Source organism: Ranitomeya imitator, chromosome 1 (assembly GCF_032444005.1).
Source record: "Ranitomeya imitator isolate aRanImi1 chromosome 1, aRanImi1.pri, whole genome shotgun sequence".
NCBI classification, from domain to species: Eukaryota; Metazoa; Chordata; class Amphibia; order Anura; family Dendrobatidae; genus Ranitomeya; species Ranitomeya imitator.
Window position 1 is genome coordinate 820,420,682 of NC_091282.1, and position 27,963 is coordinate 820,448,644.

A 27,963-nucleotide genomic window follows, 5' to 3' on the forward strand; every position below is an offset into this window, starting at 1 on the left:
CTCGCGGGCAGGGTCCTCTCTCCTACTGTATCCTCACCCATCCCTTGTAGATTGCGAGCCCTCGCGGGCAGGGTCCTCTCTCCTCCTGCATTCTCACCCATCCCTTGTAGACTGTGAGCCCTCGCGGGCAGGGTCCTCTCTCCTCCTGTATCCTCACCCATCCCTTGTAGATTGTGAGTCCTCGCGGGCAGGGTCCTCTCTCCTACTGTATCCTCACCCATCCCTTGTAGACTGTGAGCCCTCGCGGGCAGGGTCCTCTCTCCTACTGTATTCTCACCCATCCCTTGTAGACTGCGAGCCTTCGCGGGCAGGGTCCTCTCGCCTACTGTATCCTCACCCATCCCTTGTAGACTGCGAGCCCTCGCGGGCAGGGTCCTCTCTCCTCCTGTATCCTCACCCATCCCTTGTAGACTGCGAGCCTTCGCGGGCAGGGTCCTCTCGCCTACTGTATCCTCACCCATCCCTTGTAGATTGTGAGCCCTCGCGGGCAGGGTCCTCTCTCCTCCTGTATCCTCACCCATCCCTTGTAGATAGTGAGCCCTCGCGGGCAGGGTCCTCTCTCCTCCTGTATCCTCACCCATCCCTTGTAGATAGTGAGTCCTCGCGGGCAGGGTCCTCTCTCCTACTGTATCCTCACCCATCCCTTGTAGATTGTGAGCCCTCGCGGGCAGGGTCCTCTCTCCTCCTGTATCCTCACCCATCCCTTGTAGATAGTGAGTCCTCGCGGGCAGGGTCCTCTCTCCTACTGTATCCTCACCCATCCCTTGTAGATTGTGAGCCCTCGCGGGCAGGGTCCTCTCTCCTCCTGTATCCTCACCCATCCCTTGTAGATAGTGAGTCCTCGCGGGCAGGGTCCTCTCTCCTCCTGTATCCTCACCCATCCCTTGTAGATAGTGAGTCCTCGCGGGCAGGGTCCTCTCTCCTACTGTATCCTCACCCATCCCTTGTAGATTGCGAGCCCTCGCGGGCAGGGTCCTCTCTCCTCCTGTATTCTCACCCATCCCTTGTAGACTGTGAGCCCTCGCGGGCAGGGTCCTCTCTCCTCCTGTATCCTCACCCATCCCTTGTAGATTGTGAGTCCTCGCGGGCAGGGTCCTCTCTCCTACTGTATCCTCACCCATCCCTTGTAGACTGTGAGCCCTCGCGGGCAGGGTCCTCTCTCCTACTGTATTCTCACCCATCCCTTGTAGACTGCGAGCCTTCGCGGGCAGGGTCCTCTCGCCTACTGTATCCTCACCCATCCCTTGTAGACTGCGAGCCCTCGCGGGCAGGGTCCTCTCTCCTCCTGTATCCTCACCCATCCCTTGTAGACTGCGAGCCTTCGCGGGCAGGGTCCTCTCGCCTACTGTATCCTCACCCATCCCTTGTAGATTGTGAGCCCTCGCGGGCAGGGTCCTCTCTCCTCCTGTATCCTCACCCATCCCTTGTAGATAGTGAGCCCTCGCGGGCAGGGTCCTCTCTCCTCCTGTATCCTCACCCATCCCTTGTAGACTGTGAGTCCTCGCGGGCAGGGTCCTCTCTCCTACTGTATCCTCACCCATCCCTTGTAGATTGTGAGCCCTCGCGGGCAGGGTCCTCTCTCCTCCTGTATCCTCACCCATCCCTTGTAGATAGTGAGTCCTCGCGGGCAGGGTCCTCTCTCCTACTGTATCCTCACCCATCCCTTGTAGATTGTGAGCCCTCGCGGGCAGGGTCCTCTCTCCTCCTGTATCCTCACCCATCCCTTGTAGATAGTGAGTCCTCGCGGGCAGGGTCCTCTCTCCTCCTGTATCCTCACCCATCCCTTGTAGATAGTGAGTCCTCGCGGGCAGGGTCCTCTCTCCTACTGTATCCTCACCCATCCCTTGTAGATAGTGAGCCCTCGCGGGCAGGGTCCTCTCTCCTACTGTACCAGTTATGACTTGTATTGTTCCAGGTTATTGTACCTGTTTTTATTATGTATACCCCACCTCGCGTGTAAAGCGCCATGGAATAAATGGGGCAATCTTTTTACCTTAATTTTTATACTATTTATCTTTTCGTTAAGGTGGATTCCAGGACCTAGCCATAGGAAGGATCATTAATACCCGATCATTGGCAGTCCGGACCCCTCCAATCAGCTGATGTACACAATGTGCTTATTATCCTATAGTTCTGCCTACTGTGTAGCAGCCACTGATGGGAACTGCAGAGCTGCTCCCGTACTGGGGCCGGACCCCTCCAATCTGACATGGGTGGTCTCTCCTACCACCAGTACCACCGGCAGAAGAGCCTCGCCAGGGGGGATGACACTGAGTGTGGGGAACCTTCCCGTACACTGCCCCATGGGCTTACTGGTCACACGTCTATCGCTCTCTGTTATCAGCCACTGCTTTGCGCCGCATGCAGAAGCGTTCGTCCTGTAAGCAGCAATGGTGGCGACAATCCACTAGGCCCCCCGGGCAATGAACAAGTGTCCGTCTTACCAGCACAACTCACATGCGACCACCGTCCCTCAAAGCGGATGCGGAAACTGGTGATGTGGTGAAGGCAGCGCCGGAAGTGACGTCATCCGCAGGCGCCAGGATTGGCGCGTCACACAAGGCGCAGTGCACCGGCCATATTGTAAATACAGCACCACGGGGCCAGCTACACTGGAGAGCCCTCCCCGCACACGTGACTGCCCCTCCCACACTGCACCGCGCGGCTGCTCTGGAGGCTTCTGTGACAGGCGGAGGACATGGCCCCTACAGGTACCGGTAGCAGCGTGGTCCTCGGGCACGGGTGGGGGTAGCAGCAGTGGCGTCGCCTGGCTGTCCGGCACAGAGGAGCACGGTATGCTCGGCCTCCTTTGCTGCTACCCGAATCCTTGTTCTCCCAGAACGCCCCTACTCCGCAAGGATGGGGGTGGAGAGCTGACGTGGGGTTTATTATCCAGGGCAGGAGTTGGTTTCTTAGTCCATTTATTTTTTTTCTATATTTTTTATTTTTTTTTCTGTATTTTTTATTTTTTTACAAGTTTAGTGACAAAAGTGACAATAATAAGCTAGAATGCAGCGAGGCGCCCTGATGTGAATACAGTCAGCTGCAAAAGTTATAAACCGGGCATCAAAATGGGCAATGAAGGGTGTTCTTGAAAGGGTTAAATGACTTTGGGCCACTGCTCGCACACTGCAGACACATCAGGGTGCCCCGCATCACATTCAGGTCTTCAGCTTGGGGCAAATGGCCACTTTTCACAGATTTGGATAAGTGGTGTTTTTCAGGGGTTAAATGACTTTGGGCCACTGATCTCACGCCAACATGACATACAGTGATGGCCCACATCAACTTCAGGCCACTCCAGCTTAGCCCAGGTCTGCGAAAGTCTATTTTCCCACTTTGATACCACTGTGTATGTAATGGTGCTGTGAGACGCCCTTCATTGCTATCTTTGTGCCAGTTTTATAAAATCTGTAGCTGATTTTATGCACATTCACATCAGGGTGCCTCGCTGTAATGAATTATATTATTGTATTTTTATTTTTTTTACGTTAAACCTGTAAAAAACAGAAAAAAATAAATTGTCGAAAAAGAAACCAACTTTAGCCCCAAATAAGAAACTGGACGAATAGGAAACCGACTTCAGCATGGTTGAGATCTGACCATATTTTCTCTTTCTGTAGATCATATGATGGAATTGCCTCCTAAGAAGGAAGAGAACCGGCTCCGATGGGATCTTACTCCAGAACAAATCCGCTCAATGGCTGCCAAGCTTATTGAGAAAACCAAGCGTGTGTATGACGGTGTGGGTAGCCTGGAGACGGACCATGTGTCCTATGAGAACACGCTGAAGGTGCTGGCTGACGTGGAGGTGGAGTATGCAGGTGAGCTGCTAACTGACTGAAGGGGAGCCCTGGCCCCGGGGAAACAGCTCGCTGCTCTTGGATGAGGATTAATGGTAGAATAACACACGTTATTACCTCCATTAATGTAGCAGCTATGAGAGCTTTTTTAAATTTTGCTAAATAAGTTGTATTTTTAAATGCAAATTTTTTTTCTTTATAATTGCCATATATACTCACGTATAAGCCAAGGCACTTAATTTTGCCATGAAAAACATATTGACTGAAGTATAAACCGGGTATGCATTGTCCTCTCATCCCTGTCCTGGTGTGCATGGCTCCCCCATCGCTGTCCTGGTGTGCATGGCTCCCCATCCCTATAAACAAAAAAAAATCCTACTTACTTTCCCTGCGCGCCCTCACTGCATATCGTTCCGCTACCAGCAACCAGGGCTGTGGAGTCGGTAAGCCACAGTTGCAACTCCGACTACTGGATTTTATCAGGTTCTGACTCCGGCTCCAACTCATTCATAAATGGCCAATTCGTAACAATAAATTGTTGTCAAATATTAAAATCGTGCTTATTCAGTTTCTCACCATCCTATAAGTAATCAGTCCACTTAGAGCAAAAACTGTATTTATTAGAATATAGCAAATAACTTTTATAAACTTTTTTAAACTCTTGTAAGTAAATATGCAATAAACACTGTTATGCAGTTAATAAGAACATCTAGTCTAGAGGAGGAGCTTTACTACTAAGAATTTGCAACACATTTTCACTTTGTTTCATACATTGTAAGTAGGGGGGTTGGGGCAGCATGAGGTTAACCCCTTTCTGACCTTGGACAGGATAGTACGTCCGAGGTCAGATCCCCTGCTTTGATGCAGGGCTCCGCGGTGAGCCCGCATCAAAGCCGGGACATGTCAGCTGTTTTGAACAGCTGACATGTGCCCGTAATAGGCGCGGGCAGAATCGCGATCTGCCCGCACCTATTAACTAGTTAAATGCCGCTGTCAAACGCAGACAGCGGCATTTAACTACCGCTACGGGCCGGGCGGCCGGAAATGACGTCATCGCCGACCCCCGTCACATGATCGGGGGTCGGCGATGCGTCTCAATTGTAACCATAGAGGTCCTTGAGACCTCTATGGTTACTGATCGCCGGTGGCTGTGAGCGCCACCCTGTGGTCGGCGCTCACAGCACACCTCCATTTCTGCTACATAGCAGCGATCAGCAGATCGCTGCTATGTAGCAGAGGCGATCGAGTTGTGCCTGCTTCTAGCCTCCCATGGAGGCTATTAAAGCATGGCAAAAGTAAAAAAAAAAAAAAAAGTTGAAAAAAATGTTAAAAATATAAAAGTTTAAATCACCCCCCTTTCGCCCCAATCAAAATAAATCAATAAAAAAAATATCAAATCTGCACATATTTGGTATCGCCGCGCTCAGAATCGCCCGATCTATCAATTAAAAAAAAGCATTAACCTGATCGCTAAACGGCGTAGCGGGAAAAAAATTCGAAACACCAAAATTACGTGTTTTTGGTCGCCGCAACATTGCATTAAAATGCAATAACGGGCGATCAAAAGAACGTATCTGCACCAAAATGCTATCATTAAAAACGTCATCTTGGCACGCAAAAAATAAGCCCTCAACCGACCCCAGATCACGATAAATGGAGATGCTACGAGTATCGGAAAATGGCGCAATTTTTTTTTTTTTTTTTTTTTTAGCAAAGTTTGGAATTTTTTTTCACCACTTAGATAAAAAATAACCTAGTCATGTTTGGTGTCTATGGACTCGTACTTAAGTAAATAAGGCAGCACACTGCAGCGCTAAAACATGTAAACTTGAAAACACGAAATTTGAACTGCATTACTGCACTAGAAATATGAAAAATGAGAGCTTTTAGCGCATAAAAATGGCCAATTTTATGTGTACCTGGTAGCCCCTTTACGGCATCTCTCTTATACCAGGTCCTACGTTTGCCTTACCTCGCTGAGAATAAATGTCTCCATCTGAATGGGTACATTCTCATTTTTCATATTTCTAGTGCAGTAATGCAGTTCAAATTTCGTGTTTTCAAGTTTACATGTTTTAGCGCTGCAGTGTGCTGCCTTATTTACTTAACTATATACGAGTTGGCGACTCTAGGTTCAGCACCTGTTCACACTTAGTCTATGTTTGGATGTGCCGGTCAGGTTTTTGATATGGACTCGTACTGACCTGGAGAATCATAATGGCAGGTCATTTTTAGCATTTAGTGAACCTAGCAAAAAAGCCAAACAAAAAACAAGTGTGGGATTGCACTTTTTTTGCAATTTCACCGCACTTGGAATTTTTTTCCCGTTTTCTAGTACACGACATGCTAAAACCAATGGTGTCGTTCAAAAGTACAACTCGTCCCGCAAAAAATAAGCCCTCACATGGCCAAATTGACGGGAAAAATAAAAAAGTTATGGCTCTGGGAAGGAGGGGAGCGAAAAACGAACACGGAAAAACGAAAAATCCCACGGTCATGAAGGGGTTAACCAAGTATAAGATTAGATCAGGGCAGTGGAGAACAGTGACACACAAGAAATAAAGGTACCGTCGCACTCAGCGACGCTGCAGCGATATAGACAACGAGCCGACCTAAACTAGATCGGTGCAGCGTCGCTGTTTAGGTCGCTGTAGAGACGTCAAACACAGCAACCCCAGAACGATGCAGGAGCGATCCAGTGACGTAACGGCGACTCACTTCTCGTTCTCGCTGGTTGTTAGCTCCATGTCAAACAGCTGGAGTGTACTGATTCGACACACATCTAGGGGCCCTATGCTCGTTGCTGGCGTCGTTGCTTTTGATGTCAAACATGACGATACACGCCGACCTGGCGACGAAATAAAGTTCTGGACTTCTAGGTCCGACCAGCAATGGCACAGCGGGATCCAGATCGCTGCTGCGTGTCAAACACAATGAGATCGCTATCCAGGACGCTGCAACATCATGGATTGTTGTCGTTCTCTTTGCAAAGTTGCTGAGTGTGACGGTACCTTTAGAAATGTCTCTATCTCCAGCAGAACTCCTTATCACTGTTGTTCATAGTTTGATAGAACATATATATTTGAGTAGCATTTATAAAATTCATATGAAAGTTCAATTATGAAATATTAATACTTTTTTTTTTTTTTTTTTTAAAGCTGGAGTCGGTACATTTCTATCGACTCCAACTTCAACCAAAACTAACTCCGACTCCACAGCCCTGCCAGCAACTCTTCTAGCCGAGCGATCACGTGTCCCTGCTTATGAAGGCAATGAATATTCACTTCTCTCCACGCCAATGGGTGTGGAGAGAGGTCAATATTAATTTCCTTAAAGGGAACCTGTCACCCCCAAAATCGAAGGTGAACTAAGCCCACCAGCATCAGGGGCTTATCTACAGCATTCTGGAATGCTGTAACCTGAACCTATCAGCGGTGTCCAGTGCCGGTCAGGTGCCACGTCGGGGTAAGGGGACGCCAGGATCATCCACGTTGTAGGTAACTACTAACTTTTCACATTAATTTGGCAATGTAAAATTGCTCTAAATAGCATTTTACATTATGAAGATTTTGTGGCATGCATTCCAAAAGCCACTAAGCAGTGTCGGCAGATAGGAATTTTTTCTATGTCCCTGTATGTTAATTTTAACAGAGGGTAGACTTGCTAGTACAGACTGCATTAGGGATTATTTGGCCTGGGTATATTTATGCATGTTTTTGGACATTTGCTGGATTGATTTTGCTGGTTCAATAACTCCTTTGGTTGGTGATATAATAAAATGTATGTGATCAGTGTTACATTTGGGAAATTTTCCTATTTAAGCTAATATGGCGTCCCCTAGACGGCATTTTGCTTTTTTATGTTTTTTATAGTATATTGTCATTTGTGGCCTTAATAAAGAAAATATGGTTTTTAATATAGCATGTGGATCTCTTCTTTGTCCCTAGCATTTAATAATGTGGGATTTTGATGTTGAAGCTGTTATAAAAGCCAGAGGTGGTGCAACAAAATACTAGTGATGTGTTGGAGTGTGTTTTTTTTTTTTTTTTTTTTTTTTTTTTTTTTAATGATTCCATAATTTTTTTTTCCTCACAGTTGAGTGATCCCATAATTTTTCCCTATGCTTGGGTAAAAAAAGTAACCATTATTGACTTCCATATTTTTTGGTCTTGATTTCTTTGTGTTTCTTAAAGCCAGTAAGTTGCCATTTGAAATGACATTAGTTTTGTGCCATGTCTGTGATCTGCTTTTTTTTTTTTCTACACAAACAACTGAATGAACATCCTCCAAGGCCGGCGATTCCATAATTTTTGCCAGGGGTTGTAGATGGGCAGCAAGCAGGAGGGAAGGAGTATATAAATGACTAGATGGTGGCCCGATTCTAACGCATCGGGTATTCTAGAATATGCATGTCCACGTAGTGTATATAGCCCAGACACGTAGTATATAGCCCAGCCACGTAGTATATAACCCAGCACAGAGCCGCGTATTGTAGAGACTTAAAAAATAAAATAAACATATACTCACCTATAGCCCATTGAAGTCCTGCATAGGCAGCATCAATAGTAAATAGTTGGGACACACAGGGTTAATAGCAGCGGTAACACAGCGCGTTACACCATGGGCCGTTACCGCTGCCATTAACCCTGTGTGAGCGGTGGGGATTACGGAGCGGGCGACGGGCAGTGAGTGTAGGGGAGGGACTAATCGGACTGTGGCCGTCACTGATTGGTCGCGGCAGCCATGACAAGCAGCTGCCGAGACCAATCAGCGAACGAATAACCGTGACAGAAGGACAGACAGACAGACGGAAGTGACCCTTAGACAATTATGTACATAGATTGGCCCTGCCGTGAAGCATCGAGCGGCCACCCTTGGTTTGAACAGTCCCTTTAAGGCTCATAAAGTCTTAATTTTCTGATGATGAAGCTATATGACAGGTTTTTTTTTTAACCCCTTCCCAAGTGTTATTTTTTATTTTTGTGTTTTTCTCCCATTCTTCGAAAAGCAACAACTTTTTATTTTCTTGTTTGCATCCATTTAATGATATGAGGGTTTATGGTGAGATGTGTTGTACTTTTGAATTAAACTATTCAACGAACTGGAAAACTAGCAGGGACAAAAATTCTAAGCATGGTGAAATTGTATTGAAAACACAATTCTCCAGTAGTTTTTGGCTTTTGTTTTGTTTTTATTGTGCTGTATAAATGAACTGGCAATATGATTAAGAGCTCAGATTAATGAGTGATACCAAGGTAATTTAATTTTTGCTGTTTTTTTTTTTTTTTTTTTAAGTGGTCCAAAAAAAAATAGCTTTTGTAGCCTTGTTTTGACATCTGTTTTTTACATTTTTTTTTTTAGTTGATGGAGCTGTGTGAAAGCTTTTTATGTCTTTTCTTCTTTCTTTGCTCCCTGAGCTTATGGTTTATACTGATCCTGATTTGCAGTGGATATTATATATTTTTTTTCTTTGCAATGTTGTGGCTAACTATAAAAAAAATAAATAAACAAAGGAGAACCTAATTCTGTCATTTTGAAATACCGTAACTTTCTTTTTTCTTCTCGTTACACACTTTACCTATCTTGAAAATGGGTGTGTCTTATATTCCAAATGTAACTTACAGGGTGGGGGACAGCTGCGATGGAGCGTGGTCACAGGAGGCAGGGTCCCTGCTGCAGGAAGCCTGTGGTGGCAGGAGTGTGGCGATGCTGAGGGCTTTGGGCTGGCAGGAGGGGTTGACCTGGTGATGCGAGGCTGCGGAACCTTTGGCTTAAATAAAAAGTGAGCCTTGAGGCAGGAGCTGCGCATTTATTTTTTGGCGGTGGGTTTCAGGAAATGGTTGTCTGAGGCGGCACATGCACAGATTGTGATCTCGCCCAAGATCTCAATCTGCGCATGCGCCGCAAATTTTTTTTTTCCTATTTTTTCCAAAAAAGTGTGTCTTATAGCCTGTAAAATACAGTAAGTATTTGTAAGTTAAATTCGGGAATGGAACAAGTAGAGGAAAAGTATAAGTCTATATGCACACGTTGCAGATTTGACTGTGGAATTTTCTGTTCAGATTCTGTATTTCATGGCAGAAAACGCAGGTCAGAATCTGCACCTTTTTTGGTATGTGCACACGTTGCAGATTTTTGTGTGGATTTCTTCCTTTTTTTTTTTTTTTTTACCCCTGCAGATTTCTACTATGGAATGGGTGCAGAAACGCAGCAGTTCTGCACAAAGAATTGACATGGTTCTTTTTTGAATCTGCTGAATTTTCCGTGCTGATTTTTCTGCACCATTAGCACAGCATTTTTTTTCCCCATGGATTTACATTGTACTGTAAATCACTTGCAGATCTGCAGCGTTTCTGCGCAGAAAAAAAAGCTGCAGATCTGCAGGAAATCTGCAACGTGTGCACATACCCTAATACCCCACAGCTTTGTTTTACATGTGATTGTTCTATATAAATAAAAAGGGATGTGTGTGTATATATATATATATATATATATATATATATATATATATATATATATATATATATATATATATATATATATATATATATATATATATATATATATATACACACACACAGTGGGGCAAAAAAGTATTTAGTCAGTCAGCAATAGTGCAAGTTCCACCACTTAAAAAGATGAGAGGCGTCTGTAATTTACATCATAGGTAGACCTCAACTATGGGAGACAAACTGAGAAAAAAAAATCCAGAAAATCACATTGTCTGTTTTTTTAATATTTTTTTTGCATATTATGGTGGAAAATAAGTATTTGGTCAGAAACAAACAATCAAGATTTCTGGCTCTCACAGACCTGTAACTTCTTCTTTAAGAGTCTCCTCTTTCCTCCACTCATTACCTGTAGTAATGGCACCTGTTTAAACTTATCAGTATAAAAAGACACCTGTGCACACCCTCAAACAGTCTGACTCCAAACTCCACTATGGTGAAGACCAAAGAGCTGTCAAAGGACACCAGAAACAAAATTGTAGCCCTGCACCAGGCTGGGAAGACTGAATCTGCAATAGCCAACCAGCTTGGAGTGAAGAAATCAACAGTGGGAGCAATAATTAGAAAATGGAAGACATACAAGACCACTGATAATCTCCCTCGATCTGGGGCTCCACGCAAAATCCCACCCCGTGGGGTCAGAATGATCACAAGAACGGTGAGCAAAAATCCCAGAACCACGCGGGGGGACCTAGTGAATGAACTGCAGAGAGCTGGGACCAATGTAACAAGGCCTACCATAAGTAACACACTACGCCACCATGGACTCAGATCCTGCAGTGCCAGACGTGTCCCACTGCTTAAGCCAGTACATGTCCGGACCCGTCTGAAGTTTGCTAGAGAGCATTTGGATGATCCAGAGGAGTTTTGGGAGAATGTCCTATGGTCTGATGAAACCAAACTGGAACTGTTTGGTAGAAACACAACTTGTCATGTTTGGAGGAAAAAGAATACGGAGTTGCATCCATCAAACACCATACCTACTGTAAAGCATGGTGGTGGAAACATCATGCTTTGGGGCTGTTTCTCTGCAAAGGGGCCAGGACGACTGATCCGGGTACATGAAAGAATGAATGGGGCCATGTATCGTGAGATTTTGAGTGCAAACCTCCTTCCATCAGCAAGGGCATTGAAGATGAAACGCGGCTGGGTCTTTCAACATGACAATGATCCAAAGCACACCGCCAGGGCAACGAAGGAGTGGCTTCGTAAGAAGCATTTCAAGGTCCTGGAGTGGCCTAGCCAGTCTCCAGATCTCAACCCTATAGAAAACCTTTGGAGGGAGTTGAAAGTCCGTGTTGCCAAGCGAAAAGCCAAAAACATCACTGCTCTAGAGGAGATCTGCATGGAGGAATGGGCCAACATACCAACAACAGTGTGTGGCAACCTTGTGACGACTTACAGAAAACGTTTGACCTCTGTCATTGCCAACAAAGGATATATTACAAAGTATTGAGATGAAATTTTGTTTCTGACCAAATACTTATTTTCCACCATAATATGCAAATAAAATGTTAAAAAAACAGACAATGTGATTTTCTGGATTTTTTTTTCTCAGTTTGTCTCCCATAGTTGAGGTCTACCTATGATGTAAATTACAGACGCCTCTCATCTTTTTAAGTGGTGGAACTTGCACTATTGCTGACTGACTAAATACTTTTTTGCCCCACTGTATATATATATATATATATTTGCCTAGAATACTACTTCCTGCAATTTGTGCCAACTTCCGTGGCTTTGTCCGGAGCTAATGTCCGGAGATAAGTGATGTCAACAGTGTCCAGTGTCTGATTGGTTGCCGCCTGCTGCGAGCGACCAATCAGAAACGTGCCGTACTGTGACACACTCCACCCGCCATTTTGGTGTGATTTTTGAATTTTTACCTCACAGCAAGTTTCTACTGCGTGGAGGCGGGCCCAGTGACGTTGCTCTTCAAGCTCCTGCCGAATTTCGTCAAAAAAATGATAATACCATTTACCAAAACTATATATATTTAGTTGTGAAGTGGTTCAGTGACATTTTCACACCAATTTTGAACTTTTGTTTGGTGTTTTCTCCATATACTGCCTATTATTTTTGTTCTTTCTTACTATTATTTATTAATTGTATTATTCTTACATTTGAATAAATAAAGTATATATGGATTCTAGACTCCCGATTCTTTAGAATCGGGCTGCCATCTAGTGTATGTGTATGTATGTGTATATATATATATATATTCGAGTTTGCCCATCCCTAGTCATGGACTATTAATAAATATTGGAACATGAAGTTCCCTATATAGGTTCTTATAACCTGATATTGACCTCATATTGCTGTGAAGAGGCATTAGGTTACATCCCTTCTCACCTAAGCTGTTCAGCTTTAATAGATCCCTCCCAGACAGAACCAAACTTCTTTATTTCATGTGTCTAGGTGTAATGCGCACTCCACATATTTTTTTTTTTAGTCTTTGAAGCATAAGATTCTTACGGAAACATCAGGAAATTGCTTGTGGTGTTTTCCTCCTGTGACCTGCTCAGCATCCAGCTTTTTTAATCTATACATAACATAGTTGGGTAACGTTCACACTAGCGTTTCCCGTTTTGCGTCGTGTTTGCGTCGGGCGACGCATGCGTCATGCGCCCCTATATTTAACATGAAGGACGCATGCGTCTTGTTGTGCTGCGTTGTGCGACGCATGCGTCTTTTTTGCCGCAAGCGTCGGACCAAGAAAACGCAACAAGTTGCATTTTTCTTGCGTCCAAAATACGACGCATGCGTCGCAAAACGCAGCGTTTTTGCGTGCGTTTTGCTGTGTTTTTGCGTGCGTTGCGTCGCCGACGCAGCGGCGCACAACGCTAGTGTGAACGTAGCCTTATGGCTACCTGACACATGGTCGGATTACTTCTTTTAGCCACTTCTCGGCTTTTGAAGCCTTGAGTGGCTAAAAATGGTGCAGCTTGTACACAGTGCACTGTTGTGACATTGCTTTCCAGTTGTTAAATCTTATTGGCATGTTTTTGTTTTGTTTTTAATTCTTTTATTTTAACATTCATCCTTTTTAAGGAGACTCCATGCTGCTCATCTAATAAATGTCATAGAGGAAAAGTCAATGTTGTGGAATGTTCCTGTCTCTGGGTTTTATATGTCACTGCTCCTGAAATCGTTAGTTAGAAAACCCTGAGCTCAGCATTTGTATAGAACGCTGTTGTAACACTGGGAAATTTCCCGCACTGCATCCTTACTAAAAGGATTAATGTGTCCTATAGGCTATGTCTCCCATTCTCTGTGATCGTTCCAATTGTTGCTGTCCCCACGGAACCTTCAGCATGTCAGTGTTTTCATCTTCCTATTCACAGTTGACAGGAACATGCTGGATTTCCTGCAGCATGTGTCTTCCGATAAAGATGTGCGGACAGCAAGTACCGAGGCCGACAAGACCTTGTCTGAGTTTGATGTAGAGAAAAGTATGCGGGAGGATGTGTATAGAAGACTTGAGCACTTGCAGGTTAGACCACCATTAATCACCAGTTTCCTGCCCACCTTATAATGGATGCTTCGGGGTTATTCCTTGCCCGTAGTCCAGATGAAGTATTATTAAATGTTCTATAAAGCACCATTAGCAGGCATTGGAAAACTGAAGCAAACATTTGCATCATTTCTGCATTTCTTATGAACCTGTCTTGCCACATAATTGCATAAAAGTCCTCAAAATGTTTAACTCTGAAGTACACTCATGTCAGTTTAACCAGTTTAGTTCATGTGTATGCATCTGTGATATACATCACATACACTGTTTTATTAACTCCTTCATGACCCAGCCTATTTTGACCTTAATGACCTGGCCATTTTTTGCAATTCTGACCAGTGTCCCTTTATGAGGTAATAACTCTGGAACGCTTCAACGGATCCTAGCAATTCTGAAATTGTCTTTTCGTGACATATTGGGCTTCATGTTAGTAGTAAATTTAGGTCGATAATTTTTGCGTTTATCTGTGAAAAAATCGGAAATTTTGAAAATTTCGCAATTTTCAAATTTTTATTCTGTTAAACCAGAGAGTTATGTGACACAAAATAGTTAATAAATAACATTACCCACATGTCTACTATACATCAGCACTATTTTGGAACCAACATTTTTTTTTGCTAGGAAGTTAAAAAGGTTAAAATTTGACCAGCGATTCAAGAAGTTGATTAACCCTTCAGGTGCTTCACAGCAGCAGAAGCAACATGGAAGGAAAAAATGAACACTTACCGTCAATTTTTTTATTAAGGGTAAAAGGAGAAAGTGGTCCCCGAAAGTTATTGCAGAATTTTTCCTGAGTACGCCGATACCCCATATGTGGGGGGGAACCACTGTTTGTGCACACGGCAAGGCTCGGAAGGGAAGGAGCACCATTTGACTTTTTCAATGAAAAATTGGCTCCAATCTTTAGCGGACACCATGTATCATTTGGAGAGCCCCTGTGTGCCTAAATATTGGAGCTCCCCCACATGTGACCCCATTTTAGAAACTAGACCCCCCAAGGAACTTGGAACTTATCTAGATGCATAGTGAGCACTTTGAACCCCCAGATGCTTCACAAATTGATCCGTAAAAATGAAAAGTACATTTTTTTTTTTTTTTTCATAAAAAAAAATTCTTTTAGCCTCTATTTTCATTTTCACATGGGCAACAGGATAAAATGGATCCTAAAATTTGTTGGGCAAGTTCTCCTGAGTACACCGATGCCTCATATGTGGTCAGAAACCACTGTTTGTGCACACGGCAAGGCTCGGAAGGAAAGGAGCGCCATTTGAGTTTTTGAATGAAAAATTAGGGGAATGAAAATCGTTAGCGGACACCATGTCGCGTTTGGAGAGCCTCTGATGTGCCTAAATATTGGAGCTCCCCCACAAGTGACCCCATTTTGGAAACTAAACCTCCCATGGAACTCATCTAGATGTGCGATGAGCACTTTGAACCCCCAGGTGCTTCACAGAAGTTTATAACGCAGACCCGTGACAATAAAAAATAATTTTTCTTTCCTCAAAAATTTTCAGCAAGCAATTTTTTATTTTCACAAGGGTAACAGGAGAAATTGGACCCCAAAAGTTGTTGTCCAGTTTATGAGTATGCTGATACCCCATATGTGGGGGGGAACCACTGTTTGGGCACATGTCAGGGCTCAGAAGGGAAGTAGTGACGTTTTGAAATGCAGACTTTGATGGAATGGTCTTCAGGTGTCACGTTGCGTTTGCAGGGCCCCTGATATGCCTAAACAGTAGAAACACCCCCCCCCCCCAACTGACCCCATTTTGGAATCTAGACCCCCCAAGGAACTTATCTAGATGTGTGGTGAGCACTTTGAACCCCCAAGTGCTTCACAGAAATTTATAACGCAGAGCCGTGAAAATAAAAAATCATTTTTTCCCCACAAAAATAAGTTTTCAGCCCCCATTTTTTTTATTTTCCCAAGGGTAACAGGAGAAATTAGACCCCCAAAGTTGTTGTACGATTTTCTTTATCGCCTCTCATTGGGGGACACAGGAACCATGGGTGTATGCTGCTGCCACTAGGAGGCTGACACTATGCAAATAAAAAAGTTAGCTCCTCCTCTGCAGTGTACACCCCACCGACTGGCATTAAACTCTTCAGTTTAGCTTAGTGTCAGTAGGAGGTGGACACGGGTCTTTCATTAGACCCTTATCTACCTCAATGTGCGTCGTTTCTTTTCAGGTTTTTTCCGGAGGGATACAGGGTGAGCAGTCACACCTGTATTCCCACAATGCGGACTATGAGTACGGCGTGTACTGCCACCCCGTATCCTCATAGATCTCTCTCTAGGACCAAGATCCTAGCACAGAAGCGTGCTCAGAAGTCCGGTCCTGGCTCCGTCCCCCACCCACTCGCCTACCAGAGCCTGTCGGTTGGAGGAGACGAGGACGTCCATCACAGCTCCGTGGACGTCTCATTCCCCTCAGGTTAGTAACGGCGTGGGATGTTTAGGTGAGTATTTCCCCTCCATTCCCCCGGGATCTTTTCTCCAGATGTCCCCCGGTCCTCCCTCATGGCGTTTATTTTAGAGGGATCCCAGGGACAGCCACAAGGGCAGTAACTCATTTTCCTCCTAAGCTCTTCTTCCTTGGCGGCCGCAGTTCTCTCCCTGCAGCCGCACAGCCCCTTACAGAGTCACAGCCTAGCAGGCTGCCGCGCCGCTTCCCCCTGCGGTCTCACTGCTCGGCGGCCACAATGCGTCCTGTGTCTGCACGGTGCCCTTGGCAGGATGCCGTGCCACTTACTTTCTGCGGCGCTCCGGCGCCGCGATTCTCCGGCGGCGCCGGCCTCTAATTTAGGGCCTACTTCTGGCGCCGCGACCCCGCCACTTCCGCTTTCCCGGACAGCCTTGGCAGGCTGCCGCTCTTCTCAGTCCCTGCGGCGCACTGCTCCGGCGCCGCGGTTCCCTTCTCCGGCGGCGGCGGCCTCTAATTTAGGTCCCGGCTTAGGCCGGGGCCTACTTCCGGTTTCTCGGCTCCTCACTTCCGGTTCTGCAGGCGGGCTTTTTCCCGCCCGACTTACTGTGCCCTGCCTACCGGCGCCCCTGCGTCTGGCTCCGCCCCCTTCCTCCTGGGACACTTGTCTGGTGTGAGCACCGCTTTGCACCGGCAGCAGCACCAGCTCTCGCAAGCGCACCCGCACTTCGCACGCATCTTCTGTGGGCACAGCTCTATCTGCGCTGAATACAGCTCCTCAGGGCACTCCATCGACAAGTGTGACATCTTCCAGGACCGAGTCCGTGAGTAGCTGCACTGCAGACTGACACCCCCCTCTGCCCACTGTCCCCTAACCCACTGTCATCTTCAGGGTCCCTCAAAATGTCTACCTCTAAAGGGGGCCGCTCTCGTCCCCCTACCTCTTCATCTTCTGCCTTAGTCACGTACTTTGCATGTTCGTCCTGTAACAGCAAACTTCCCTCAGGTCAGTCCTCCCCGCTGTGTCAGTCCTGCAGCAACCTGATTGTTCCCACCGCCCAGGATCCCCCGGCTGTTCCGCCCGAGAGTGATTTCCCCCCCCCCCATCCCAGGCTGGGCCGCCTCTCTGTCACAATCGGTGGCCGATTTAACATGGGTATCTCAAACCCTAGTGTCCGCGCTGGATCGGTTACCCCTGCAGACCCCTGCAGTGGCCAGCGGGTCGCAGGAACGTCGGTCTGAGTCCTCTTCGCGCTCCATCTCGCCGCTCGGCCCTCCCCCGCGGTTGGTGTCCCACCGATCCTCCTCCCCTGAGTCAGGCGAGGCATTATCTGATGCGCCCTCGGAGGATATTTCGGAGCTGGATCCTAACCAAATCGCCACCATGAGTGAGACAATCCAGAACCTCATTGGGGCAATAAACCAAACCTGTGGCATCAAGGTTCCCTCTACGGAACCCGCAGATCAGGCGGTTTCGTTTAGACGGGCCAAACCACCTTCTAAATTTTTCGCTCCTCATCCTGAATTCGAGGAAATCTTGTCCAGAGAGAGAGAGAACCCCACTAGGCGTTTTCAGAGGGGAAACCGCCTGGGTGTGCTATATCCTTTTTCTCCAGAACTTACCGCCAATTGGACGGTCTCTCCCTCGGTGGATCCACCTGTGTCCAGGCTGTCCACCAACACGGTGCTTCCTCTGTCCGGCGGAGCATCTCTGAAGGATTCTAACGATAGAGTTATAGAATTCTTCGCGAAATCTGCTTTTGAAGCAGCTTCAGTGACTCTATGTCCAGCTTTTGCGTCCACTTGGGCTTCAAAATCCATCTCAAAATGGGCCAAGGATCTTCGGCGAGGTATCCTGGACGGGGCGCCTCCCGCGCAATTAGCGGAACTTGCCAACCAGATTTCGCACGCTGGTGAATACCTGGTTTCCGCCTCCCTGGATGTCGCGTCTTGTGCGGCTCAAGCTTCCAGCAATGCCATTGCCATCCGCCGGACCGTTTGGCTCAAGGCCTGGCAGGCGGACTTGTCCTCCAAAAAGTCCCTCACTAGTCTGCCCTTCCAAGGCTCTCGTCTCTTTGGTTCCCAGCTGGACCAAATAATTAAGGATGCCACTGGGGGTACAAGTTCTATTCTCCCCCAGGCTAAGCCTCGTCGCCCTCCTCCTAGACGACAGTTTCGTTCTTTTCGGCCTTTTCGTCGCTTTGCTGCGTCAAACTCCTTTTCCCAGCAGCAACAGAGGCCACAGGCACGTCAAGAGAAGAAGACGGTGTCCTTTAGGCCCACTCCGTCCTGGCGTCCTCGCTTCTCCCAGGGTAGATCCTCCAGGCCCAGGACTGGAAGATCCACCTCGGTATGACTCTCGGCAAGACTCCAGCCCAGCTCCCAGATTGGGCGGCCGTCTTCTCCTTTTCAGGGACGTCTGGATTTCCGCAGTAGAGGATGCATGGGTCAGGGAAGTTGTATCCTCGATCGTTTCTTCCAATCCCGTCCTCCAAGAGACCCCACTCTAGTTCCGGGCTTCTTCTCAGCCATCGCTTCTCTGCTCAAATCCGGGGTAATCGTTCCCGTCCCAGAAAATGAACGCTTCACAGGTTTCTACTCGAATCTTTTTGTGGTACCGAAAAAAGACGGCAAGGTTCGCCCCATTCTGGACCTCAAATTGCTGAACAGGAGAGTTCGCCTGAGACACTTCAGAATGGAATCCCTTCGTTCAGTAATTGCTTCCATGGAGGCTCAGGAGTTTCTATGCTCAATAGATATCCAGGACGCCTACCTCCATGTCCCGATATTTCCCGGACATCACCGTTTCCTGCGCTTCGCAGTGCAACGAGATCATTTTCAGTTCGTCGCCCTGCCGTTCGGTCTCGCAACCGCGCCAAGGGTGTTCACGAAGATCATGGCGGCGCTGATGGCCATCTTGAGAGTCAGAGGCTTGGTCCTATTTCCATATCTCGACGACATCCTCATCAAGGCTCCGTCCTTTGCTCAGGCCCACGAAAGCCTGTCCATTGTTCTCGACACCTTAGCCCGTTTCGGGTGGCTGGTCAACCGGAAGAAGTCCTGCCTTATTCCTTCTCAGTGCATCATCTTTCTGCGCATGCTTTTCGACACTCGTCAGAGCAGAGTCTTCCTTCCCAAGGACAAGAGATTCACTCTTTGTCGGGACATACGCTTGCTCCAGGGTCCTCGGCCGGCCTCCCTCCCTCCGTTCGGCCATGAAGGTTCTGGGGAGGATGGTAGCTACATTGGAAGCGATTCCCTTCGCCCAATTCCATTCGCGACCCCTTCAGCAAGCCATTCTGTCTCAGTGTGACAGGTCGGTCTTCTCCCTGGATCGGCCGATCAGACTCTCCTTTCGGGTCAAGCGGTCTCTCAACTGGTGGCTGACGTCTCCTCATCTCCCAGGGCAGGTCCTTCCTTCCGGTTCACTGGCAGGTGGTGACAACGGACGCCAGCCTGATCGGCTGGGGTGCGGTTTTTCGCCACCTGACGGTTCAGGGCCGTTGGTCGCCGCAGGAGTCATCTCTGCCAATCAACGTCCTCGAAATTCGGGCCATCTTTCTGTCCCTCCGCCACTGGGAAAGGATCCTCAGGGCCTTCCAGTCCGGATCCAGACGGACAACGCCACAGCTGTGGCATATGTCAACCATCAGGGGGGGGACTCGGAGCTCCTTGGCCCTTGCCGAGGTATCCAAGATCCTCCCTTTGGGCAGAGGCAACGGTTCCGGTGATATCCGCGGTGCATATCCCCGGCGTGGAAAACTGGGCCGCCGACTTCCTCAGCCGCGAGGGCCTCGCGGCAGGGGTATGGTCCTTGCATCCGGAGGTCTTCCATCAGATTTGTCTTCGATGGGGAACTTCGGATGTGGATCTCACGGCGTCTCGAATCAACAGGAAGGTTCCGCAGTTCGTCTCCAGGTCCCGCGATCCTCTCGCAGTGGGCGTCGATGCTCTGGCCATCCCTTGGTCACAGTTCGAGCTGCCCTACCTGTTCCCACCCCTTCAATTACTTCCCAAACTATTGAAGATCAAAGCGGAAGGGGTGCCGGTCATCCTGATCGCCCCGGATTGGCCCAGGAGAGCTTGGTTCGCGGAGCTCGTCAACCTTCTCGCGGACGCTCCCTGGCGCCTTCCAGACAGGCCCGATCTGCTGTCCCAGGGTCCAATCTGCCACCCGAATTCTCGGTCACTCAGTTTAACGGCGTGGCTGTTGAGACCGCGGTTCTAAGAGCGTCCGGCCTTTCGGACCGGGTGATTCACACCATGATTCAGGCTCGGAAGCCTTCGTCTTCCAGGATCTACTACCGCACCTGGAAGGCCTACTTCCGTTGGTGCGAGTCCAACCGCGTTCCGCCTATGGTTTTTTCCCTGCCTTCTCTTTTGGCCTTCCTTCAGGCAGGACTGGATTCGGGCCTGGCTCTTAGTTCCCTGAAGGGTCAGGTCTCTGCGCTTTCCATCCTCTTTCAGAAGACCTTGGCCTCTTGGCCACAGGTTAAGACCTTCTTTCAGGGGGTAGCCCACGCCGTCCCGCCGTACAGGGCCCCTGTGGAGGCATGGGACTTAAACCTGGTACTGGACGTTCTGAGGGTTTCTCCCTTTGAACCTCTTAGGGAGATTCCGCTATCAGTTTTATCGTGGAAGGTGGCCTTTCTTGTGGCCATCACGTCCATTCGCCGCGTTTCCGAGCTGGCGGCCCTGTCTTGCAGTCCTCCGTTTTTGGTCATTCACCAGGACAAGGTGGTCTTCCGGCCCCCAACTTCTTTTCTTCCTAAGGTGGTTTTCACCTTACACCTCAACGAGGACATCGTTCTACCTTCCTTTTGTCCAGCTCCGACTCATCCTCTGGAGCGATCGTTGAACAAGCTAGACCTCGTCAGGGCAGTGAGGATCTATCTGGATAGAACATCCACTTTCCGGAAGACGGATTCCTTTTTCGTCATTCCTGATGGCACGCGCAGAGGCCAGCCGGCTTCTAAAGCGACTATTGCTCGATGGATCAGAATGGCAATTTTGGAGGCTTACCGGGTCAAGAACAGAGTGCCCCCTCCTGGGATTAAGGCTCACTCTACCCGGGCAGTCGGCGCCTCCTGGGCGGTGCACCACAGGGCTTCCGCCCTACAGCTTTGCAAAGCGGCAACTTGGTCTTCCATCCACACGTTCGCCAAATTTTACAAGGTCCATACCTACGCATCGGCGGACGCCAGCCTAGGCAGAAGGATCCTGCAGGCGGCAGTGGTGAGTCCTCTGACCTGATGGAAGTCTGTTTTTCCCGCCCTTGGGACTGCTTTGGGACGTCCCATGGTTCCTGTGTCCCCCAATGAGAGGCGATAAAGAAAACAGGATTTTTGGTTGCTTACCGTAAAATCTGTTTCTTGAAGCCTCCATTGGGGGACACAGCTCCCTCCCAATGTTTTTGTTATATGTTCTCTGTCTGTTCTCACGTTTACAGTTCTCAAGTTTGTGGTTATGGTTTTTCAACCTTGTTCTTTCTCCTACTGCTTTCTCACTAACTGAAAAGTTTAATGCCAGTCGGTGGGGTGTACACTGCAGAGGAGGAGCTAACTTTTTTATTTGCATAGTGTCAGCCTCCTAGTGGCAGCAGCATACACCCATGGTTCCTGTGTCCCCCAATGGAGGCTTCAAGAAACAGATTTTACGGTAAGCAACCAAAAATCCTGTTTTTCCCGAGTACGCTTGTGCCCCATATGTTTGGGTAAACAACTGTTTGGGCGCACGTCGGGGCTCTGAAGGGAGGGAAGCACCATTTGACTTTTTGAACGCAAGATTGGCTGGAATCAATGGTGGCGCCATGTCGCGTTTGGAGATCCCTGATGTGCCAAACCAGTGGAAACCCCTCAATTCTAACTCCAACACTAACCCCAACACACCCCTACCCTAATCCCAACTCTAGCCATAACCCTAATCGCAACCCTAACCCCAACACACCCCCTAACCACATTCCTAACCCCAACACACCCCTAATCCCAAACCTAACCCTAATCCCAACCACAAGCCTAACCCTAACCCCAACACACCCCTAATCTTTACCCTATTTCCAACCCTAACTCTAATTCCAACCCTAAGGCTATGTGCCCACTTTGCAGATTCCTGTGAGAATTTTTCCGCACAGTTTGTTTAAAGATTCGCAGGTAAAACGCGTTTCCGCGCTGTTTTCTGCACCATGGGCACAGCGGATTTGATTTTCCATAGGTTTACATGGTACTGTAAACGTGATGGAAAACTGCTACCAATCCGCTGCGGATCTGCAGCCAAAAATGCACCGTGTGCGCACAGCCTAACCCTAGTCCTAACCCTAGTTCTAACCCTAGCCCTAGTTCTAACCCTAACCCTAGTGGAAAAATAAAAGTAAATATTTTATTATTGTCCCTACCTATGGGGGAGATAAAGGGGGAGGGGGGGTATTATTTTTTTTGTTTTGATCGCTGTGATAGGTTCTATCACAGTGATCAAAATGTACCGTGGAACGAATCGGCCGGCAGATTCGGCGGGCACACTGCGCATGCGCCCGCCATTTTGGAAGATGGCGGCGCCCATGAGAAGACAGACGGACACCGGAGCTCGGTAAGTATGGGGGGGGGGGGGGTAGGATCGGAGCACGGGGGTGGGATCGGAGCACAGGGGGGGATCAGAGCACAGGGGGAGCGGACAGGATGACGGAGGGGAGCAGAGGACAGGATGGGGGCGGTGGATCAGTTGCGGGGGCAGATCGCGGTCTCCAGCCATGGCCGATGATATTACAGCATCGGCCATGGCTGGATTGTAATATTTCACCAATTTTCATTGGTGAAATATTACGATTGCTCTGATTGGCTGTTGAAAGTGACGTTTCACATTCAATCAGAGCGATCGTAGCCCCCTGGGCTCAAGTTCCACTCCCCCTGTCCCTGCAGGTCGGGTGAAATTAGTTAACCCTTTCACCCGACCTGCAGTAGCATGACCATGACGCATATGCTGCGTCACAGGTCGGATTGGCACAGGTTTTCATGACTCATACGCTGCGTCAAAGGTTGGGAAGGGGTTAAAGAGGTGGTCCACTGCAATGTATAATGCACCCATTGATTTATACCTTTTTTACACAGGTATTTTTGTAAATTATTTGTTGCCAAATTTGCCTGTAAGTGGTGCTATCGCTGCTCACCCAGTCCAAAACACGTGACCCCGGCTGCAGCTGCTGCTGATATCCACTGATGTCACGTCAACATCTGGGCTCCCTTGCATCACCCAGGCGTGACCCTACTAATGAAGGCAGAGGAGAGAAAACATGCTCGATACTGGGCTGTGACGTGTCGTGAAACCACCAACAGCCCAGTCAATCAGGGGGAGTGCATGCGACGGTGATGCAAGGGGGTCAATATTGCCACACTAGCCATGCGGCTATGCTGCAGAGCCGGACCCACGGCTGACACCTGCCTGCAGAAGCTTTTGTCTCTTACTTCAGTATGTTAGGTATTCATTATGCAAACTAGAGGGCGGGTCTCTGAGGGAGCAGTGACCTGTCAGCAGTCTGCATTATGCATATATAATCAGAGCACCACATACATGAACCCCGCCTTAGGGCACGAGAATCTCATTAACCCCTTCATGACCCAGCCTATTTTGACCTTAAAGACCTTGCCGTTTTTTGCAATTCTGACCAGTGTCCCTTTATGAGGTAATAACTCGGGAACGCTTCAACGGATCCTAGCGATTCTGAGATTGTTTTCTCGTGACATATTGGGCTTCATGTTAGTGGTAAATTTAGGTCAATAAATTCTGCGTTTATTTGTGATAAAAACGGAAATTTGGCGAAAATTTTGAAAATTTCACAATTTTCACATTTTGAATTTTTATTCTGTTAAACCAGAGAGATATGTGACACAAAATAGTTAATAAATAACATTTCCCACATGTTTACTTTACATCAGCACAATTTTGGAAACAAAATTTTTTTTTTGCTAGGAAGTTATAAGGGTTAAAATTTGACCAGCGATTTCTCATTTTTACAACGAAATTTACAAAACCATTTTTTTAGGGACCACCTCACATTTGAAGTCAGTTTGAGGGGTCTATGTGGCTGAAAATACCCAAAAGTGACACCATTCTAAAAAATGCACCCCTCAAGGTACTCAAAACCACATTCCAGAAGTTTATTAACCCTTCAGGTGCTTCACAGCAGCAGAAGCAACATGGAAGGAAAAAATGAACATTTAACTTTTTAGTCACAAAAATTATCTCTTAGCAACAATTTTTTTTATTTTCCCAATGGTAAAAAGAGAAACTGAACCACGAAAGTTGTTGTCCAATTTGTCCTGAGTACACTGATACCTCATATGTGGGGGTAAACCACTGTTTGGACGCACGGCAGGGCTTGGAAGGGAAGGAGCGCCATTTGACTTTTTGAATGAAAAATTGGCTGCACTCTTTAGCGGACACCATGTCACGTTTGGAGAGCCCTCGTGTGCCTAAAAATTGGAGCTCCCCCACAAGTGACCCCATTTTGGAAACTAGACGCCCCAAGGAACTTATCTAGATGCATAGTGAGCACTTTGAACCCCCAGGTGCTTCACAAATTGATCTGTAAAAATGAAAAAGTACTTTTTTTTTCACCCAAAAAAATTTTTTGCCTCAATTTTTTCATTTTCACATGGGCAATAGGATAAAATGGATCATAAAATGGATCATAAAATTTGTTGGGCAATTTCTCCCGAGTACGCCGATACCTCATATGTGGGGGTAAACCACTGTTTGGGCACACGGCAGGGCTCGGAAGGGAAGGCGCGCCATTTGACTTTTTGAATGGAAAATTAGCTCCAATTGTTAGCGGACACCATGTCGCGTTTGGAGAGCCCCTGTGTGCCTAAACATTGGAGATCCCCCACAAGTGACCCCATTTTGGAAACTAGACCCCCCAAGGAACTTATCTAGATGCATATTGAGCACTTTAAACCCCCAAGTGCTTCACAGAAGTTTATAACGCAGAGCCATGAAAATAAAAAATAAAAAATTATTTTCTCAAAAATGATCTTTTAGCCCAGAATTTTTTATTTTCCCAAGGGTTACAGGAGAAATTGGACCCCAAAAGTTGTTGTCCAGTTTCTCCTGAGTACGCTGATACCCCATGTGTGGGGGTAAACCACTGTTTGGGCACACGTCGGGGCTCAGAAGGGAAGTAGTGACTTTTGAAATGCAGACTTTGATGAAATGGTCTGCGGGCGTCACGTTGCGTTTGCAGAGCCCCTGGTGTGCCTAAACAGTAGAAACCCCCCACAAGTGACCCCATTTTAGAAACTAGACCCCCCCCCAAGGAACTTATCTAGACATGTGGTGAGCACTTTGAACCCCCAAGTGCTTCACAGACGTTTACAACGCAGAGCCGTGAAAATAAAAAAATCATTTTTCTTTCCTCAAAAATGATGTTTTAGCAAGCATTTTTTTATTTTCACAAGGGTAACAGGAGAAATTGGACCCCAGTAATTGTTGCGCAGTTTGTCCTGAGTATGCTGGTACCCCATATGTGGGGGTAAACCACTGTTTGGGCACACGTCGGGGCTCGGAAGTGAGGGAGCACCATTTGACATTTTGAATACAAGATTGGCTGGAATCAATGGTGGCGCCATGTTGCGTTTGGAGACCCCTGATGTGCCTAAACAGTGGAAACCCCTCAATTCTACCTCCAACACTAACCCCCCCACACCCCTAACCCTAATCCCAACTGTAGCCATAACCCTAATCACAATCCTAACCCCAACACACCCCTAACCACAACCCTAACCCCAACACACCCCTAACCCTAACCACAACCCTAATTCCAACCCTAACCCTAAGGCTATGTGCCCACGTTGCGGATTCGTGTGAGATTTTTCAGCATCATTTTTGAAAAATACGCGGGTAAAAGGCACTGCGTTTTCCGCGGATGTCCAGTGTTTTTTGTGCGGATTTCACCTGCGGATTCCTATTGAGGAACAGGTGTAAAACGCTGCGGAATCCGCACAAAGAATTGACATGCTGCGGAAAATACAACGCAGCGTTTCCGCGTGGTATTTTCTCCTTCGCCTCATTGGGAGACACAGGACTGTGGGTGTATGCTTCTGCCGCCAGGAGGCTGACACTAAGTAAACTTGAAAAAAAAAAGTTAGCTCCTCCTACATCGTATACACCCTGACACTGGCTACCAGAGACTCCAGTTTATGCTTAGTGTCTCAAGGAGGCACATCTCTGGGTCCTGGATCGTGGACCCGATATTTATTTTTTTTTTTTCCCAAATTGGATTGAAGGGGCGACGGACCTTTTTGAGGGTCCGATCTCCCCAAACCTTCAACGGGCAAGTACGTGCGATATTTCTCCACGTATCCTTCCCCGCTACGTGGGATTTTTCACCGGACTTAGCCCTGACCACCCTGAGGTACCTAGACTCCAGGCTGTACAGGTGCTTGTGTGTTGTCCGTGTGTTCCCCCTGATTTCTACACCCCTGTGGGTGTTAGCTGGGGTGGTGACGGTCCCTCTCCTTATCCTGGGGATAATGGAGATAGGGTTCCTGCACCGTCATTTTTTTCTACCCCTCGTTGAGGGATCTAGTGGCGGGGACGTCGACACCAATCTAACAGTCGGCGCCTATCCAGTGGATTCTGTGTCCACTGGTTTGTGCTGGAATATCACTTTAAAGGATATGTCCACTTTCATATCTAGGGATATTGTCACAGTCTGATCCTAAGGTCAGGTTCACACTTTGCCAATTTGGTGCAGATTTGTTCTCCCCTGCCAATATCTATAGGAGGGGGGCTCCTGGCTTTACCTGTTACTTCCTCCGGGAGTGCGGTGCCTCTTTTCAGCGGCCGGCGCGGCGCTGCGGCATGATCCGGGTGGTCCCATGCTGCTGTATCTGGGCTGCGGCGCTGTAGCGTTGTCGGCGCTGCAGCGCAGCGACGCTGCAGCGTGGTCCGGCGGTGCGCGGTGTTAGGAGCGGCGCTGCGGGTACAGCGCCGCTATCCCCCCATAGGCTTCAGACCTGCCTGGCAGCTTCTCGTCATGGGGCAACTTCCTGGAGCCGGGACTTCCGGCCTTCAGACCGCGCTGTGAGGCTCCGCCTCCTCCGGCGCGTCACTTCCGGTTCCGGCTCTCCGGGCCCTACAGGAGGAAATTTGAAAATTGAAGCCCCGGCTTTGGGCCTGCTCCAGGCCGCAGCTTCTTTGGCGGTCCCTCCCCCTAAGGCCTGCTGTACATATAGACAGCGTTTGTTGGGCTTCGCATCGTGCCTTTAGGATCCTTCTCTGTACTCATGGGGACTCAGGACTGGGGTAAGTGCTTCTTCCTGCATCTGGCTGAAGCATTCTTTTTTTGTCCCAGTCTCTGGCCCTGGGTATATCATTACGGATCGTTATGTCTAGAAAGGTTAAGATTCACACGGTTCTTTTTACCAGTTGTGTATCTTGTAGTGCCCTTTTTCCGCACGCCCAAAGTAATCGCCTCTGTGAGGCCTGTGACCCTGAACATGTCCAGGAGCCCCCCCCTGCCACAAGTCCTCCAGTAGTCTCTCCGGCTCCGGTTCCTCAGGCAGACGCTGTGGTAGCCCCACCGGAATGGGTCACGTCCTTGTCACAATCCATGGCGTCCCTTACTGAAGCGATCAAATCTCTGCAGACCCCGGCGGTCGGGACCGATAATCCACCTGTCTCAGAGAGGGCCTCGGGGTCTCAGGAGTCTGCGGCCTGCAGGGGCC

General features: G+C 47.9%; 2 protein-coding genes across 5 annotated transcripts in view; one reads left to right on the top strand and one right to left on the bottom strand.

The window, feature by feature from the left end:
- The window catches only part of SGTA (small glutamine rich tetratricopeptide repeat co-chaperone alpha), a 103,842-nt gene extending 100,987 nt beyond the window's left edge, over positions 1-2,855 (bottom strand). Inside the window, exon 1 of one of the 3 annotated variants that reach the window (XM_069740211.1) lies at positions 2,445-2,855. The gene's annotated coding sequence lies outside the window, so the exon portion shown is untranslated. The remainder of the gene's footprint in view (positions 1-2,444) is intronic. The other 2 variants (XM_069740228.1, XM_069740218.1) reach the window with 2 other exon arrangements.
- THOP1 (thimet oligopeptidase 1) overlaps positions 2,566-27,963 on the top strand; it is a 94,530-nt gene continuing 69,132 nt past the window's right edge. The window contains exons 1-3 of one of the 2 annotated variants that reach the window (XM_069740168.1): positions 2,566-2,711; positions 3,624-3,824; positions 13,654-13,802. In XM_069740168.1, coding sequence (XP_069596269.1) covers positions 2,699-2,711; positions 3,624-3,824; positions 13,654-13,802 — 363 coding nt within the window. In that variant the 5' untranslated portion in view covers positions 2,566-2,698. Of the gene's footprint in view, positions 2,794-3,623; positions 3,825-13,653; positions 13,803-27,963 lie in introns of both variants that reach the window. The other variant, XM_069740176.1, reaches the window with a different exon arrangement.